Source organism: Sylvia atricapilla, chromosome 2 (assembly GCF_009819655.1).
Source record: "Sylvia atricapilla isolate bSylAtr1 chromosome 2, bSylAtr1.pri, whole genome shotgun sequence".
NCBI classification, from domain to species: domain Eukaryota; kingdom Metazoa; phylum Chordata; class Aves; order Passeriformes; family Sylviidae; genus Sylvia; species Sylvia atricapilla.
Window position 1 is genome coordinate 97995657 of NC_089141.1, and position 18910 is coordinate 98014566.

At 39.8% G+C, this 18910-nt stretch overlaps 1 protein-coding gene across 2 annotated transcripts in view; it reads left to right on the plus strand.

Moving 5' to 3' along the window:
- GLRA2 (glycine receptor alpha 2) overlaps window positions 1–9474 on the plus strand; it is a 128782-nt gene extending 119308 nt beyond the window's left edge. For both annotated transcript variants that reach the window (XM_066313891.1, XM_066313892.1), the window contains exon 9: window positions 7962–9474. In XM_066313891.1, the coding sequence (XP_066169988.1) occupies window positions 7962–8240 (279 nt within the window). In that variant the 3' untranslated portion in view covers window positions 8241–9474. The remainder of the gene's footprint in view (window positions 1–7961) is intronic.
- The last annotated feature ends 9436 nt before the right edge of the window (window positions 9475–18910 follow it).

An 18910-nucleotide genomic window follows, 5' to 3' on the forward strand; every position in this document is an offset into this window, starting at 1 on the left:
CAGTGCCCACAGGGTGGGCTGCACATAAGGAATAGGAGAGCTGAGACAATCAAAACCTGAGCTATAGAACATCCCCAGCAATATATTGTTCTAGGGGGTAATCTGCAGGAATCCAAACATGACTGCTGTTTATGGGCCCTGTATGGAGATTTATTTCTATTTTAATTTTGGCTGATTGACTAATGAGGTGCTCTGAGGTGGCACAGCCAGGGCACAGGAGTGGTCTGACAAAGTCTCTTAGGATAATAATAGTTAAGGAAGAGGCCATTGAGAAATTTCACAAAGGTCTGATAAAAATCATCTCCCCCAAATTATTTAAATTTGCTCTGAGAAAAGGACCAGAGAATCCGATGGGAAAAATCCTGTGTAGAGAGTAGCTCAGATATTCCTGTGTGTGACTGGGGTGTTTCAGCAAGGGTGCCCCACAAGTTGTTGTGGCAGTTCCCCCATGCCTGTCACCCACCTGGGGACACATGTGCCCTTCTCCTGTGATATTCACCCTGCAACAGGTTTCAGGGAGAGAGAGAACTGAAGTCTGAGGCTCAGGCTTGAACACTGCCGAAAGGAGGAAGGTGAGAGTCTGCTCATCTCTCCTGAGGTAGACATCTTGCAGAAAGCAAGATAAAATGGATGAAGTGAATTTTAGCTACATTTCCATTGGTTTTTAGGGTTTTGATCTTCTATTTTTTTTTTAATCTCCTAAAATTTAGCAAATGTAGTCTTGGTTTACATTGTTTAGTTCTATGTGCCCATGAACATCTATTTCATGTTCTAGCTGAAACAGTCATGTATTTAAACGTGAGCTTTGCATTTTACTCAGCCCTGCATGCAAACAGAGTGAGCAGAAGTCAGTTGCCCTTTATCCAACAGATTTCTGGTCAGAGCAGATTATCTTTCAAATCTAGGTCACCAACATGTATTTGTCTGATATAAAACAGAATAATGTGCCATTCCCACTGATAAACTGGCCAATCCCTTCTTTCTTTGGAGAGAGACTGGCAGAAGTTACCCAAGAGCAGTCAAAATATCCAGATACAGTGATCTGTGAGTCTTATAGATATAATTTGACTGGATATTAAATTCTCTGTCTGGAGACTTAAGTAATTACTTTCATTTAAAATAAAGGGAAACGAGAAACCAAGACAGTGTCAGAAATCAATCTGCTGGGTTTTTAGGAGGAATGACTCTCTATCATAACATTTTGCTTTGCAAAACAGTAGTTCATCTGGTTCTCCCTCCCCTAGAATGAAAACATTCATTATATTATATATAAAACTTGAAATTGAATAAGAAATTTTCATTAATTGTGTTTGCAAAATTTAGAGACAGAAGCCTTGCTTTACTAAAGAGACAGTTTTTTGGTTTTTTTTTTAGCAAACCACTCACCCTTACCGACTGTATAATCTTTAATATTAAAGTAATTCTTGAAAAATTTAGATTCTACTTATAGGTATTTCAAGCCAGGAAAATATTTTTGTTCGCAACATGTTTAAATTATGTTACTCTTTCAGTTGGATAATATTCAATTCCTACTTGAAAAGGGCGAAGCCGCATTAACTACCATTTCATTATTGCATTAACAACAGTTCACTTGCTGTTCTTACAGACTGCGTAAGTAAATCACTCATGCTTCAGAGATTTTGCTGCTGTTTTTTGGAGACAGAACATACTATGAAACACAGGTTTCCAAAACAAACCTAAATTTGTCCATTGGAAACCTTCACCAAAGACAACAATGACCAATTTTTCATCCATTAATTAAAATGTCTATTTATAATCCAAGGTCTAGATTCCATAAGGCATGAGGGCTTAAATGAGAGCAAAAGCAAATGCCAGTGAGCAGGAAAATTGCTGTTAAGAGAGGCAGGAGGAGGGTGAATGCCACTGTCACATGCAGGAAGATGGATCCTGATGGAGAGTCATCTTGCAGTAGGATTGGTCAGAGACTGTTTTTTATTAAACATATTGGTGAATATTTAGGAAAAAAATATATTTAAACCAAATTCTGGGAAGTATTTGGTCTATACTTTTGGGCAGGATTGAGGAGAGAGGGTGACAAGAAGAACTGGGAATGACATCTGGAATAGGTGAGCAGAGATAAGGAGCTTTCCAGGCTGTAAGAAATCAGAGAAGTTTGTTAGCATCCTGTGATATCACCTTCCAAACACAACTTTTCTAAGATGGGGAGATCTCGTCTATTTTCTTCTTCCTATTGCAAAAAAATAAAGGCCTTTATCATCCTTGCTGCTCTTCTTTGTATTTTATTTACTTCTGCTATGTCTTCACTAGGCTTGAATGACCAAAAATACCCTCGTGTCCAAAATCTGATCATGCTGTGAGTAGATAAAGTGGCAGAATGGCATTTTCTGTTTTGCCCATCTCCTGACTGCTGTTTAGGAGAGGACTAATGTCAGAATCATACATGTGGTAATTCCCCAAACTCACAAAAGAGAAAAAAACCAAAAAACATTTTGAGCCCATCTATGTGCAATTAGGGTTATCTTCTGCAATGCTTTACCTTGCACTTATCAACCCTGTATTTAATTTACTGCTATTTTGTTACTTAGTCACCCATCTTTTGGAAGCCTTTTGGAAAGCCTGGCTTTGCTTTGTCTGCTTTGAATATCCTGTTTCACCTGTGTACCTTCCCTTGGGAACATTTGTCCCAGTTTATTTATAACTCAGTTCCTTCTGAGTGGTTCTCACACAGATTCTTAGAGATCCCCACCAGTGAATTCCCCAGTTATTAAATCGATCTTTTACTCCTAAACTCCAGGACTGCCTTTTAAACAGTTAATCTCTGAAAGGACCTTCCCTCTCATCTCCTCACAATTGAATTGAATTGAATTTTAAGAGGCTTCTGTGAGGAACCAGAGGGGATTTGAAAGTCCAAATGTGCTTCTCAGCTGAACCATCTTCGTCCACATACTCAGTGACTCCTGAGAACTGAAACCATGTAAGCATGACTTTCTGCAAAACCACACCATGAATTATGTAAAGTACTGAGAGATGGGAGGTGTCTCAAAGTCATAAAGATGATTTAAGAATGAAATCTCCAAAGATATTTTGGCGTCCATTCCCTAATGATTCCATTTTGTGTTCAACTCTGAATTGATTCTTGGTTTCTAGCTTTGTGCTTATGAATACCAAAATGAAAATTTCTCTGATGTTCTCTATCCTATACCTAAAATTAATCATCTGTGTCCTTGAAATTTAATTAAACCAGATAGTCTTTTAAATAGTTTTTCCACCATATGTTGGAAAAAGAGTAGCAAAATTAAAAGAATAAATCACATCAGAAAGTAAATTAAATACACTGTTTGAAACCAGCCTCTCTCTCATTTTCCTCATTGTTAAAACTTAGTCAATGCTGACAATAAGCATTTAAAAGTGGTGAGGACAAAGCACTTCAAAATGCATTGTACAGAAAGCTGAGCATGTAAGGCATTGAATGGGCTAGATTTTCTAAAGTGTTTCCCCATTTCTGATTGCTTTGGTGAAACTGGCAGTATGAAATAAGTTCTAGCCCTGATGGAGTGGAAATAAAAGCTTTCCAAAAATGAAAAATTAAAAAAGAAAACCATTTCAGATTATCCCCATTTATATGTTGCTTGTAAAGCTAAGTCAGAGAATTTAATGCCATCAATTTGTAAAGCATAAAAAACTCATTAAATTAATAAAGGATAATAGAAAATGAGAAAAAATGTGTAATTCTTTTTTAGTGAAAATTGTGTAAAGCCAATACCTAAGACTGTTCATTATGACATCATAAGACAATATAATCATAAAACAATATAGTCATAAGACAATAATAGTCATAAACTCATGTTGTTGAAAGAGTATCTATACAAAGCATTTGCCCAAATCTCAGGAAATATAATAAGTTTTCAATGGATAATTCTAAAATACTCAGGGTGTGAACATCTAAAAGAAAACTATCAAAAGAAGACTTTCCTTTTGCTATTAATTTTTTTCTGTTTCTCATCCTGGTTTATGACCCTTTCCCCTATGCCTTAATCAAGGACAGATGGAGTTGTGACTATTATGTAACACCTAACTTGACATCCCTTTAGAAAGATAAAGTTAGTGACTTCAACAGCAGCAGATTCTGCCACTCCAGTTCATGTCCAATGGCTTCCAGCTGCTCTATGATTTTGGTTTTAAAATCTGTAAACACATAAATGGTCTGGGATTTATGCAAGTGAGATCCTATCCAGTTTAAAATTAATATATTTTAAGTGTACTTTGATTAAAATAATGATAGAGACGTTTGAAAAGACACTTGTCATTGTATTTTGTCAGTGACTAAGCTAGTGAACAGGTTGAAGATTATCAGTTCATGAGTGTCCATGGTAGATATGTCAGAGGGTACAAACTGAATATGATCTTGAGAATGAAGAGTGACTCTGCAGCGCCACCAGAAGGTACCCAAGGTGAGTTGTGCAGTAGTTCACCCACCCTCTGGGTCAAAGGAAGACATAGCCACTACTTAAGGGAAAGCACTTAAGGTCAGTTCTCACATTTTGAATTATAATTTTAAAAAATGTTCCTTATCAAAGTGTATAAATTACTTTTTCTTTCTCTGTGACTATTCCCCCAAGTCCTTTATATATAACAGGATGTTGGAAGATTATCTAAAATGTCAAATTGTAGTTTTGTCATAAGATTATGGTGGTTTAGGAACAGACTTTTTAAACTACATCCATAATGCTAAAGTAAATCAGATGCTCCTGATGCCAGATATCACCACAGGGCTCATGATGGCAGTGTGTGGCATCAGTCCCCAGTGGAGCAGGTTTTTCTGGGAGAAAGCTTGTTGGTATGATCCACCCCAGAGTGAGCTAACCCACAAGCAGCATGCCCAATTAACTTCCAGAATTTGGGCTGATTCCCCAGCTCCCCTCAGCAGCGTGGAGGAAGCCTTTCTGTCCCCTCTGCTTCATTTGGAGTTGAACCAGTTTAGGGGCTCAGTGAGTGAGCCAAAAGGACACAAGCCCACTTCTGCAGTCTCATGGCAAAAGTATCCTCTTAGCACGGACATGTGGGTCTTGATATCTCCAAGGATTTAATTTAACTTTCAACACTGTTGGCCAGTTTCATTGGAAAGAGCAGAGATCTCAGCACCCTGAGGGCTTTCAGGTGATGTCTGGTCAGGTAGGAGAGCTCTGATGGGGTCAGGTCTTGCCTGTGAGACTTGGCAGTGCTCACAGCACAGGCACATGCCAGACTCAAAGCTCCTTCAGCTTCTGGGGGATTTTGCTGTTAAAAATCCCATGGTGGTTATGGAGCTGTGGCATCTCCAGGGCTGGAGGTGGAGCTGTAAGGCCTCTGGCTTCCCTTGCTTCTGGTGGCACTTACATGATCCCAGCAGCTACAGCTTGGGTGTCTCTAGTGCTGTGTTTGTAAATGCGTATCAGGCATAGTAACAAGTGGGTAGAGCAAGACAATGCAATTCCCCTAACTGATTCTTCAGCCTTTGAAAAAGGTGTTCCTGATAAAGGTTAAAAAAAACCCTTCACACACTTTTTCTTTTTACAACAAGCAAACAGCTCCATGTTGGGAAAACAGTAACAAGCAAATCCAGAGGTTTATTAGGGAGAAGGATATTCAAATCTGTTCAAGCAGAGAGGGAAACTGAGCATGTATCACTCATACCCCAGGTGAACGCTGTACCTCTTGTACCCTGGGTGATCCAATTGGGTAAATCCAATCTGCTGCAGTCCTCAATAAAAAGCTAACATGGGGACTGGACATGCTTCCATCTGGCTTTTGTGAGAAGGAATTGGCACAGACAACTCTCTGGTGGGAAAAGCAGGGCTCTGAATCCCATTGAGACACAAGTGGCTCCTTACAGTTGGGGGTTGGGTGCTGAATACCTAAAAGAATTTGATTTAAACATCCCTGTTCCTAATCTCAGATGGCTTCCCACACCAGTTGCTACAGTGTAAGCACAAAAGGAAGGCTGTGACATTGAAGATAGATTGCTCAACCCCATGTGACAAAGCTGTGATCCACCAAAGCACAGTGGAAGTCAGGACTCTCCAAGCTTGCATTGAGCTCAGTACTTTTTATTCTTCCCACAGATCTCTCAGGAGCAGCAGAAATTAAATTTTTTAAAAATGAATGAAGTACATATGGCAACACAGCTGCTGAAAATCTGTTACCCTTTTTAATCACCTCTCATGTCCTGGGCATGCATTTTATCCTTCAAACTCAGTAAAATGAAAAACACTGAGAGGAAGGCATCTCCCTGTATTATTGGGGGATGACTTGGTAATGCTTTAAGTCATTAAGTCATGCAAGAGAAGCCTTAACTAATAAGGCTATCCAGAACTTAGGTCTCAGTGGGTTCATCTTTAAAATACTTTGCATATTTATAATCACTAGGACAAGCAGAGTTTTCAGAGAGGTACTGCAAACTGCAAATAAATAAAATTGAAAAAGGAGAGGACCATCCTTCTTTTTCTTAATGGTGGCAAACTTTTGAAATGAGAAGATTATAAGCCCTGGATAAGTGCTCAAACAGCCTTGCAATGATGCAATTTTCTACCTGCTTATGGGTACACTGTAGAACAGACCTTCATGCTGATGTGACAGGGTCTCCAAAGCACTCTTTACTGCCTACACCCCTTCCATAAGCATTCAATGTCATAAACAGTCAGAAAAAGTAATTTCTCATTTGGTAGCCTTGAATCACAGTACTGGTTATTTGCCTTTGCATGTCAGCTCCAAGGTAAGGAGAGCAAGTTTGGTGATATATTCAGTTCCAGTCCTGGAACTGGGGAGAGAGAAAAATGCTACTATTGAAAGGTTCTTCTGTGAAGGAGCAGTGATTTACATCCTGAATAGGTGCAAATTATCCTCCCTTCCCACCTCCAAGTTCAGCCAATATACTCATTATTCAATATCTTGCTGCTGTGATGCTTTTTTTTCCTTTCAGTTTTTTACTTTTCTGCTAAGTTCAGAAGGCTGTGGTTTGGTAAGAGATATGGGGGAGTGTTTCCTATGAGGGATTTGGCTCCTTATCAGCCCAAGAAGTGGTCATTTTCAGTCAACAATCTGTTGGTCAAAGAAAAGGTCTTTAACTAGAACTAGCTCTTGAACTCACAATTCATCCATGCTGGAATGAAAAAGAATAAACCTGCTTTGTCTGTTGGTTTTGAATCCCTCATGGAGAGCTGCCAGCGACTGTTAACTTGTTTATTATTGTTCTATCAGACAGGAGAAACATCAGGGAGAATTTACCAGCACAGTCACAAGTCTTTCATCACACAGTTATTATAGTGATAAAGTTCAGTGCTAGTTACCTCTCCAAAAACAAGTATCACCCACTCAGATGAGAGGGAATGGATTTCTGCAGGGTGATGCTACATTAGCTTGTGCTACTGTACCTGACTCTCAGATACCATTAATCCAAGTGCCCAGTGCACTTTGAATACTGATTGTCAGATCTCTCCTGTGAGCAGGGAGGGACCATGATCTACCCTTGTTTCGTAGGTTTGAGATGGAGCTGTAAGGCTGCTGTGAGGTTGAAACACACTGACATGAACTTGGGCCCCTGCATCTCTGGGTCATTCAATTCAGCCTGGCTGTAGCAGACATCCTGCTACCAATATGACTGTGTTCCTCCCCACAGAAAGCTCAAGGAGAGCAATATAAACCTCTGGAGTCAAATCTCTTCCCTATAGGGCTGGGATACAGCTTGCTGCTCAGCATACTTGATTTAGACAAATCTAGAAAAATCAAAGCTCAGATTCACAAACACTGGAAGCCTCCTGATTTCCACATATTTTCATGTGGATTTTAACTTCTTGCTTGTCTTTAAAACCCGGAATTTGTATCATTGCCTAACCAGGTAATTTGCTGAGGTGCTTTGGAGGGGTGTATCTCAACTACTCAACTACATGGCACGCTCAATAGACAGGTGATTGTGTGTCTTATTTGTCCTCTTTATCCTCCAGGAAGACGAAGTTGCCCGTGACAGTCGGTTCAATTTCGGTGGCTATGGCATGGGCCACTGCCTCCAAGTCAAAGATGGCACAGCGGTCAAGGCCACGCCACCCAACCCACCGCCGGCGCCACCAAAGGATTCAGACTCCATCAAAAAGAAGTTTGTTGACCGTGCAAAAAGGATTGATACAATATCCCGTGCTGCGTTCCCACTCGCCTTCCTCATTTTCAACATCTTTTACTGGATTACATACAAAATTATACGGCATGAGGACATTCACAAGAAATAGGCAACTCTGGTTCGCCAGGACTTCTTAGCCAAAGTGATTTACATGTAAATAAACAGTGAAATGTCTTTCTGTCATATGGACTAAGGATTTCTTCCCCACTCCCCCAGAACACTGGAGAAAAAATTAGCAAAGAGGAAAAGAAGTGTAGAAGGAAAAGTGATTCCGTGACAAGATATGCCGTGAGACCAGTCAGGAGGCTCCCCCTGTACACTCCTGGTGTGTTCTTCCAGATTCAGCATTGATCAGACATCTATAATTGGGGCCAAATTTTACCCAGCTTTATCACCAAGATATTACCTTTCAGAACAAGAGAATCAGAAAACAAATAATTCTCCTAAAACATCTATCAAGAGACTGTGGTGGCTACAGTACAGTGAGTTATAAGAGGACCAAAATTTTTCAGGATAATGTTGCCTTTCTATTTGAAACAAGTCTACTGAGCTACATTCCATGACCACATCTGTAGGTAGTGGTTTCACCAAGGAGTCCTTTTGTGGGTTGTAAATTATTTCTACTGACAGAGGAGAGGGAAAAACAAGAGAAAAAATTTATACTTTACTATCCTTGTGGGTGTGCATTTTAATATTATCTTGCTTTACTAGAATTGTGATTTTCGGGTTGAACTTGTGTGTCATGTGATTTATTTGGTAGTTGACACTCCAAAACCAGAGAAACTGCCTGGTTTATTTCTGTTGGGAGACAGTGCACTTACTTAATTTTATTTCTGCTGATTTTACATGCAACTTGAGGTGCCAAACTGTATTTTACCTATTGTGCTACCCTGTACCACACTACTTAGTAAGAACTTGTTTCCTCAAAGGTGTAGCTCAGTTTAGCATTGAGTTTCTATTATCGCTCTCATTGTAGCTGCAGTCAATAGCTCTATAGGTAAACATAACTTGTTTACAGACCTCTAATTTATATCTTTACTCAAAGTGGCTATCATTTTAAATATCATTAATCAACCTAAGAATTTTAAAACTGTACTGTGATTTTCAGAACCTGTTACCTTTTGGTGCCGGATCTGCGTTATTCAAATCCTTGCTACATGTTTTAAAGTAGAAAATTTAAAAAAAAAAGTAAAAAAAAGAAGAAAAAAAGATGGTATTTTTGCTTACATGGAAGAAGACAACCTGTAACATAAGATGAGTAAAACATTAAAATTTTACACTTGCTGTAAAAGGGTTTATTAAAAAAAGCTATTTGTTCAATTTCAATAAAGCTAAATGTGGTACTAACATTTCTTCACTCTTTTCTTCATTTTCAACAGCTGCAGCAGCAGCAGGGCTTTTCGTGCCACAGCCCAGCTCTTCCCCTGCTCTGTCAGCAGAAAGAGGGTGAAAAGCAGCCTTCTGCTGACATGATTTAGCATACTGAATTTTTCTAGCTATCCTGTAGCAAAGGGACTATTGCAGCCCCTGGGAGTACGTCAAGGACTGTCAGAAGTGTGTCTAGGATATGATGGGAGCATTTGTAGAACATTTCTATGTTCTGAGCCAAGTTAGGGGAGGAGGGGTACTGCTCCCTTCTCACAGCAACCCTGCACAGCAAGAAATACAGCCCAGCTTCACATGTGCTGTGCCTGGCTTGGGGCTGTCCTGAGCTTTCTTCCAGCTTTCTTACAGCTTCACCACTTTGGCGAGCTGAAGGACATGCTGATATGGCCTGTGCCAGGTACCTCTTGTAGACATATACTTTAAAAGCAAATTAATGACTTCATTCAGTTTTCTGCCCTTCCCTTGTGAGGCCCAAATACACACACTGTAGCTGCCCAGTACAGACATTTTTTCTCACTCCCCTTATGACATGTGGTACTGAGACATACTGAACTTTCAGCACCTCTCACTGCTTTTGCTCGTGGACCAGCTTCTGCTGAGAGAATACAGGTTCCACAGCCTGTCTGAGCCTTGTATTTGTGTGTTTATGTGTCTGTGTTCCCATCTCTCTCCACATGGCTGCCTGTAGCTACCAGCATTTGTTCCTCTCCAGAACAAGGGAGGGAATCTGGAGGTCGTGACAATTCTGATTCCTGAACAAGAAATTGGTGACAAAAAGCCAGTCATGCATTTTATCTTCCCATGCCCTCCTCAGCTTTGTAAACTCTTCTCTTGCTTAGGCCTCTAATAGAATTGGTAACATCACCTCCACCTTGCTGAGACTGTGGAACCAGATGTGACTGGCAGCCCCAGAAGGAGTAACAAGTGAGAACTCAACTCTCCCAACTATTCTGCTTTGAAAAACAAGCTTTTGATGCAAATTCAAGTATCATAATATTTGCAATTCTTATAAGATTAGATTTGATTTTATTCATTTTAAAGTGGAACAGTATTTGCTTGTAGATAATATAGTAGAGGAAAACCCCAGCACAATCCTAGTACCATGACTTGTGGCAGGGTGAGGATACCCAGCTGTAAACTGTGTATGGGAAGTTAGGAGCCTTCACTGGCACGTAAACATTCAGACACCACTTTTACTGACCCCTTGTTCCAAAAACAGTGCTTCAAATGAAGGTGTAATGCCAGGCATTAATCAGGATTAATCCTCAATGCCCAGATGTGTTGCAGAGATTCTCAAGAATGTCAGAGCCTACTGCTCACAGCTGCCCCAAATTGCAGACCACTGCAATAGGAATGCAAATGTACTCTTAGCTGATGGATACCTTTATGTTCCTTTCTGTGGTGAAGCTTGTGTTCCTCCAGCATCCACACTGCAAATTCAACTGCACTTTGTGCAGTGCTTGCCTATTAGCGTTTATTAGTTCCCTAAAATATCTTGTTGATCAGAACTGAGGTTTGCTGACAGTATCCATGGGAAGCTTGCTCTGCTGTCACTTTCTGTATAAACTTTGGTCCAGTCATGAGAATAATCTGTGCACAAAATCTGAATAGGTCTCTCCCTCTCTGTTGAAGACAGAATTTATGGCTACATGGCAATCAGTCAATTAGTAATGAATATGGAAATTATCTAACTAAATTTTGGAAACAAACAATGTGTGCAAATGGACAAAATACAACGACTAGGAATGGCCACATGATACAGAAAAGTTGCCAAGTGCTGGCTAGTGACCTAGTGACCTGTGAACCCTCTGACACAGAGATGGTTTGATACTGGCCAGCTATTCAAGACCCTTCTCTCAAACAACATGGCTGGCACCAGAAAGTGGCTGAGGAACTGCCTGCAGATAAAACATCAATTAACAAGGATAGCAGGACACAACTTTCCTAAACAAATTCTTAGTAAGGTTAACAGAGAAAAAAGGATTCAAAAAAATTATCATCTTGCACTCAAGAAAGCAGCAGATTTAGATAGTGAAGCAGTTTTGTTTCGAATCACCACTGCAAGAGGAAAAAAGAATGGCTTAGAAAATAACTCCCAGACAAATAGCCTTTGTGAAACAGGAGACACAGCAGGATGGAAGGAAAGAGACCCAGGATTAATTCTGAAGAGATTCCACACATATTGGAAAGCCTGCATGCTACAATTCTAGCTGGTAAAATAAAATTAAACCCTTAGGCATTTAAGCTACCTGCATTTTGTTATAAGACAATTATGATTACTTCTACTTTACCAAGAAAGCTTAAAAAACTTTAAGTATGTCTTAAAAGGATGCAACATCAAGTCAGGTCATTGGCATCCTGTTGCTACAGGCTGGACCTGAGTGATGCAGCAGTCAAGGGGAAATGTTTAGCCATGTCTCACCAGATAGATGCTGCCAGGTGCTGTGATAAAGCCTAATTGATAAAAGGGCTCTTACAAAAACCCCTTATTACATTAGGAGGAAAGGGGGAAAATAGTGCAATACGAAATGAAAGAGCTCCCTTTGTTATCCTTTCCTGGGTTTTTCTTCTCTCCATATTCCTTTAGGTGGTAGAGCCATCACTTGTGAATCAAATGTGGCACAGCAATAGAGGCTTTTGGAGTATCCAGTATGAGATACCAGCAGTTCATAACTGCTAGAGGACAACTCCTGCATATGCAATGACTCTGGGGTCAGATTTTTTTCATGTGCTGCAGAGGTGAGGAGCAAGAGTGAACCTCGTCCACAGACATTGAAATTTTCTCACTTTGATTCCTTTTTTCCCAGCATGAGATGTTGAAAGCAATAGGAAAGAGCTGATGGAAAAATAATGTTTGTCTATTGCAGACTGAACTGCTGCAGCTCTTCATCTTTGTACAAACCTACCTGACATCAGGGGCACAGGAGCTGCTGCCCAAATGTGAGGCACCTGCCCAAACTTACAGCCTTTTGTAGCTGATGTTACTGAAAACATTGTGGAAGAATCTGAACCAGTGTTTGAGATTAGAGACATGGGCATTTCCTGGGAAGGGCTTTCATTGGGGTGAAGTGGTGTCTTTGCCTCAGCAACAGGACTCTGCATCTGCACCTGGAAGTCACATTTTATGAACTTACTCAAAAGATCTGACTCAGTCCAACAGTGGCATTTCTGTATTGAGAAATATATTTCTCAATACATGAAGAAATATATTTAATGTGTGGTTATAAAAAGTATATGCACAGCTTTCTTATTCATTTAAGATTAGAACACAGCAATGAACAAAGAAACAAAATCTTCATACAAAGATCAGCTTTCTATTACACAAAATAGTATGAAAATAATTTTATTTAACATATTAATTTCCTTATTTATTAAGTAGTATCTGTGGAAAATTATCTCCTTCCAGACTTTGAAAAGAATTTATTCTATTGATTTTTGGCATAGAAGTTTTTTGTCTTGCAATGTTTTGGAAAACTAGAAAATCAAAACCAAGGCTGCCTAGAGAAACTTCTGCCTGGGAAAATACTATAAGCAAAAATATGTTTTCTCCATAAATGCCCCTCACAGATTTTACATTAAAAATTAATCTTCTCTAGTTCAACAGGAAGATAAATAGAAGATATTTTTCTCATTTGAAGATGCTTTTCCTAATTCTGCAAGGCAATTGTGAAATATCATCAAATTTAGGGCTTAGCTGCAGAACAAGAGAAGCTTCACCAGTTCCATACAAACTCATCCATCCAATTGACTTCCAAATCCAAAGCACTGCTTATTGAAAGCAGAAGGAAAAAAATCTTCAAAAGCTTCTAGATCAGTTCCTAATAAAGGATCCGTTTCTAACACTAAGCAGTAGAAATAATCTGAGAGGGAAAATATTCAGAGTGGATTAGCTCTCTTCCTCTCAGGAGGAATAGAAAATTGAGTCAAAACAAGCATCTCAGATAATAATTAGGAAAAGTGACTCTGTGAAATACATGCATTCAGTTCTTCAAGTTGCCACTGAAATGAACATGCTAAATAATTAGCAATTAATAATGAACAAGATCTTTTCTATGGAGAAATGCAGTGAGACAATATTAGGAAAAAAGGAGTACCAGGGATCTTGATCACATTTTTCTTGCCCTAAAAATAGGATTTTGCTGGGAAAAATTATAAAATATCCTCTGTAGTCCTCTGAACAGCTGTAAAAACTGATGCAAAACCAGCTCCTTTAGATTATCACAAGGCTTGAATCTGATGTCCAGCAAAATGGGTTCCTGTTGTGGAGATGGTGGACAGTGTGTGCCATGCCAAGAAGATGGCAGCTGGATGCATCCCTCCTTTTTCCACAGGAAAAACAACAAGATCCCTGAGAGTGCACACAAGCAGTATATTCCATAGCACTGCTCAATGAAAACGCTTTAGACAGAGCAGTTGAAGGACTCACGGATTTCCACCTTACCTTTGCTTTGATGTGAATCCGTTTTCCCTAAGGTGATGAACAGTGCTGCCCTTGATATCACAGAGTCAGGCCAGCAGCTGGACACATTTGAAAATCACTTATTTACCACCTGGCTTCTGGAGAATACCTTCCCTGTTTTCGCTTTAATACAAAAAGAGAAAAGAGCTATGCCAATGTATGAAACATCCTTTGAACCAGAGAGAGTTTTTAGCAGGGTTTTCCAGTGAGAAAATGAGAGCACTAATGACTTAATTCACACTGGAGACACTACCTCCTCCTCTCAGCATTATCAGGCAGAGATGTGATGAAAAGGCAGGAGGATCTAGCAGTGAAGAAGCTGCCAATGTGTGGTTAAAGTTTTCCTCTTAGCCATTGCTCGGGATGCATGTATGGCTTCATTTGGGGGAGACCAAGGAGGACAGCATGGACAAATGTCTATGATGAGCTAATTAACCTTTAGAAAAGGGGAGTGAGTGCATTTTTCCTGTAATAAGCTAATGAACTCTGTCCTCTGGGGGAGATGAGGGACATAATCAATGAGGCTCCTAACAGGGGTCTGCCAAAGATGCTCTTCAGAGGAGGGGTGAAGAGCAGGACTTTTACTAAGTCATTACCTTAAAAAACAAGAACTGAAAGAGCTGCCTGCTGCAGGAAAATTTGGTTCCCCTTCTGCGTGTATTACATTACATGTAATAGGGCTTTGAAAGCATGTTTTCAGCTTGGAATATCAGAGTTTTTCACTAATCCATGGAAGAAGCAAAGCTAAAAAATGAAAAATATCTTTTCCTTGATAATTTTTCTTTATAGTATTTCAAGTCAAAACCAAGAGAAGCTTTTATGCTGACCTTGGATGTAAGTCAAGCTGTTACAGGTTGATGGTGGAAGTTTCAATAAGGGCAGGGTCTCAGCATACATTTTAGCTCTCTGCTGTTATGGCACATTTGCTTCTCACTTTGGAGCCCAATGACTTTGTTTTCTTGAATTACCACAATGAGAGGTTTCATCACTGACCCTTCTGGTGTTGTAAGTGCAGTGAGGTTAAAACTGAAGAATTTGCTAAAGAACATTTAGAATTTCAATGAAATTTTTCTCTCATCAGAATCTGTGTGTATAATAGTCTTTCAAAGGCCTTTTCAAAAGGACACTGGCAGAGGCTAAAGAGCATTTTAATGTTTCCTTTGATTTATTAACACTAGCTCAGCTTTTAATTTGCAGAAAAGTAGTTCTCCATTAATACCCACAGTAACATTTCACATTAAACATCCTGTGACCCAGTCTATTTTTAAAGGAACTAATTCCCATGCATTGGTTGACTTATTCCAGGCACCACCAAGGCTGAAAACATGAGGCCTGTTCCTGACACGCAGCAAGGTTTCCTTGAACAGCTGCACTGTTATTCTGTCTGTAGTTTTCTGCAATAGTAGCAGCGGGCAGGACTTGTTTTATGGCACTAAGGAAACAATGGAGAATATTTTATCATAAAGTGAATCTGCATATTTGCTGCTATAATAGCAGAGAGAATTTCACTGGAAATTGATAGCTTCTGCAAATTGTAAAGCTTGCATTGCATTTGTGCACACACACACACAAACACAATTCCTTTCACTTTGCTTCCCTCAGTCTTATTTGCAGTATATCTTTGACTGATGTCCCTGAAAATTTCATCTGCTACACAGTGCTAGCTAGCATGGTAGCACAGATAAATATCTACCTTCTTTTTCTCTGACCTAGATGTGGAAAAGGTCCAAAAGTTATCTTTAGCCTGATTAATCTAAGTCTGATCTGCTAATATGCTGCCACGGATTAAATATATATATGTCATCTGAAATAGCTGAGGCACAGCTCTGACATCCTGGAAATGGCAGCACTGGGAGGTACCTGCAGTGGGTTTTGCTAAGCAGGCACTCTGCCCAGTGCTCTCTGATGAGGTTTCTGGGTCACATCTGAACACTTCAGCAGCAAATGAGATTCTGGTTACTACTGATGGACATCTTTCCTGCAACTTAAAATTCGAGCTGATCTTAATAAATCACAAGGGAAACATGTACTAAAAAGGGAGACTCTTTAACCTCTCCCTCTGCGTGCTGTTGACACAAGAGCCACAACAATGCAGGACACCAGAAGCCTCTTTTGCAGGTGGGGAAGATCCCCATGGCACTGGTGCCTGGGGAAACAATCCCAACCTCCCAGACATCCCACAGGGCATAGAGGGGCTGCCTTGCAGCACCAGACAGGTCAGGGGACATCCAAACTGCATTATCAGCAATGTTTGTCCTTGGAGCAGCCCAAGAAGAGGCTACTTTACAAGTGCTTTAATCTCCTCACATAGCTTGACCAAATTGTCTCTTCAAGGTTGTCCAAGCCCTAATGTTCACACTTCTGTTTTCAAGCTGTGGTTAGGTGACCATAGGGTTACACACTCATGCCTTTTGCAAGTGCCTCATGCACATCTCACCTCTGGCCACTCCCTGGGCTGTTCTTGCTGCCCTCCCTTTTCACTAGCTATTCTCCCTTCAGGCTGGACAGAAGAAGTGAGCCAGGTTCTCTGTAAAACAAGAAAGATGGAGAAAGAAACCTACCTGCCAACTCCAAATCACCCAGAGAGCTGTTCCCCAGGTCAGCCTCACAGGCTTGGGAGGTTCCCTATGAGCTGATGGAAGGGCAAGAGGGTGTAGCACTGTGTGTGGGAAAAAAAAAAAAAAAAAAAAAAAAAAAAAAAAAAAAAAAAAAAAAAAAAAAGTGTAACTGGAAAGCAAAGGAAACAGGTTTAGGAGACACCTCAAAAAAGATCAGAGACTTCAAGAAAATCCTAATAGCAAAAGGAGAACTGAAAACAGAGAGAAAGAATCTTCTTGCTCATTTCTGTGGCTATATGAGTAAGATAAGCAGAACTCCACCTCTCCAAGATATTGTCACCAATTGCTGTTTTTAATGAAAATTGCCTGGCAGATCCCCAGTATCAGCTACTCACTCAGAGGAGCTTTTCTATTATTAGGACAGTCAGCTGGGAGAATGGCCAAGGTTTCTATTATCTCCATTATCAGTTAGCTTTAATGGTACTAGAGAACATCTTTGATTTTTGGAAGTATAACTGCATCCCTTGGACACTACTCCAATGTTCCTCTGTTTCAAGAAGGTTAGCACTGGCCCCTCAAAAGAAAAATTAAATTTCTTTCTTTTATGAAAAATCAAGGTGTGAATGACCTTAAGAGACTGCAAGATCTACTTTGGCCCCAAAGGGACTGGCTGAAGGTGGAATAATGGAAGTATGTCCCCTGGAACCTCCTCTTAGTCCTTCTCTGTCTCACAGAAAACTTTTTGTTGTGCACTGCATTTTCTCACTTATATATCCCCATGAGAAAAAAAAACCCAATCAGTTTCTCCCTACAAATACTTGCATCATCTTTACTAACTTTTCCTGTCTCATGGAGGTTTACACAAGCAATTTCAAATTTTAAAAGAACAAATTCATTCAGCAAAGAAACAGTTTGCTACAGAAAGCACCATTCAGCTTTTTGGTGTTGAATATACAGGTGTTTATCCAAACTATAGATCATACTTGGTTGAAGAGTTCCTGAAACCCCACTGTTCTTGCTAATTCCTGTAGAATTGTTATTTTCTAAACTACTGCATCTCTGTTTCAGAGCAACGGCTTACTGGGAGATTTTTTTTCCTCTTTTTTAATTATATGTTTCCAATTATGATCACTGGGCTTCAAGGACAAAGGATTTTTTTATTATTATGCTTTTTATGCATCATTGGAGCACCTAAAGAGCTTCCAACAGATTCAGAAAATCAGGCTGCCTGTAGTGAATGAATTCTTCAAAAACAGTGATATTATTAGCTCTTCTGTGTCATTGAACAGACAACCTAAATGCTAAAACCAGAAATTTCATTAAAGATTAAAGAAATATCATTTCACGTTTCACCTGCTCCATTAATATCAAATATGAATTCTATCTTTCATGACACAACTGAAGTGCAGTGTAAGATTTCAGATATACCATTATTTAATCTCTTTCAGAGAAAGAAAAAAATGTTCAAAATCCTTGAAGAGCTGCGTCTGAGCATGACAATATGCTTTGTCTGACCATTTTAAGTCACTAAAGAATATCTTGGCCTCGTGATTTTTCAATAGCTCCTGTTCTTCATGCACCACTTGAAATATGTTAATGAAGACATAACTTTCAGGAAATGCCAAGCACTTATTCTTAGAGCATAAGCTGAAGACTTCTCTGTTGGAATACCTAAGGAGTGAGGCACTCAAAATCATTAAGTGCTTTTGGAAATCTCAGTCTTAAATATTATGATCAAACAACTTTTACCTGGAGTTTTTCCTGGTCACTTACTTGCAGCTCCATCTTTTTCTTTCTTCTCACAAAAAGTAGTTTCTGAGTGAACTCCTGGCCTTTTCACCAGAGGCCAAAACCCCTGGGGATATGGTGAGTTGTATTTTATATCTTTGCAGAAAGAAGAGGACTATAGAAGTTGCCTTAACAGGAAAAAGAAAAACTGGAAAATATGCCTGTCAGACATCTCTCTAAGAGCAGCAACCTAGCAAAAAAGCAAGTTCAGGAGGTCATTCCAACATGTTAACATTCCCTATGTACCTCAGAGCAGATTAAAAAAGGACACCAAAATCTTCCCAGAAAACACATCCCCATTATTTCGCATAATTTTCAACAGAGGCTCTCTGAAGATTATCAATATTCAAAGGACTAACTCTCCCACAAGCAGAGTATAGATCTCAATTTTGTTCCCTTCCTGGAACTATGTATATAAATATTTGTCACATCGGTTCCATTGCCCTCTAGCAGGAGCCACGGAGTGCTCTGCCACAATTCTCCACGTCACCATTTTTTGCACTTTCCCTGTGTTTTGGGCCCCTGCTTTTTCCAGTGGCACGTCCTGGTATCAGCACAGGGCAGGCCACAGGGTTTGCACAGCAGAGA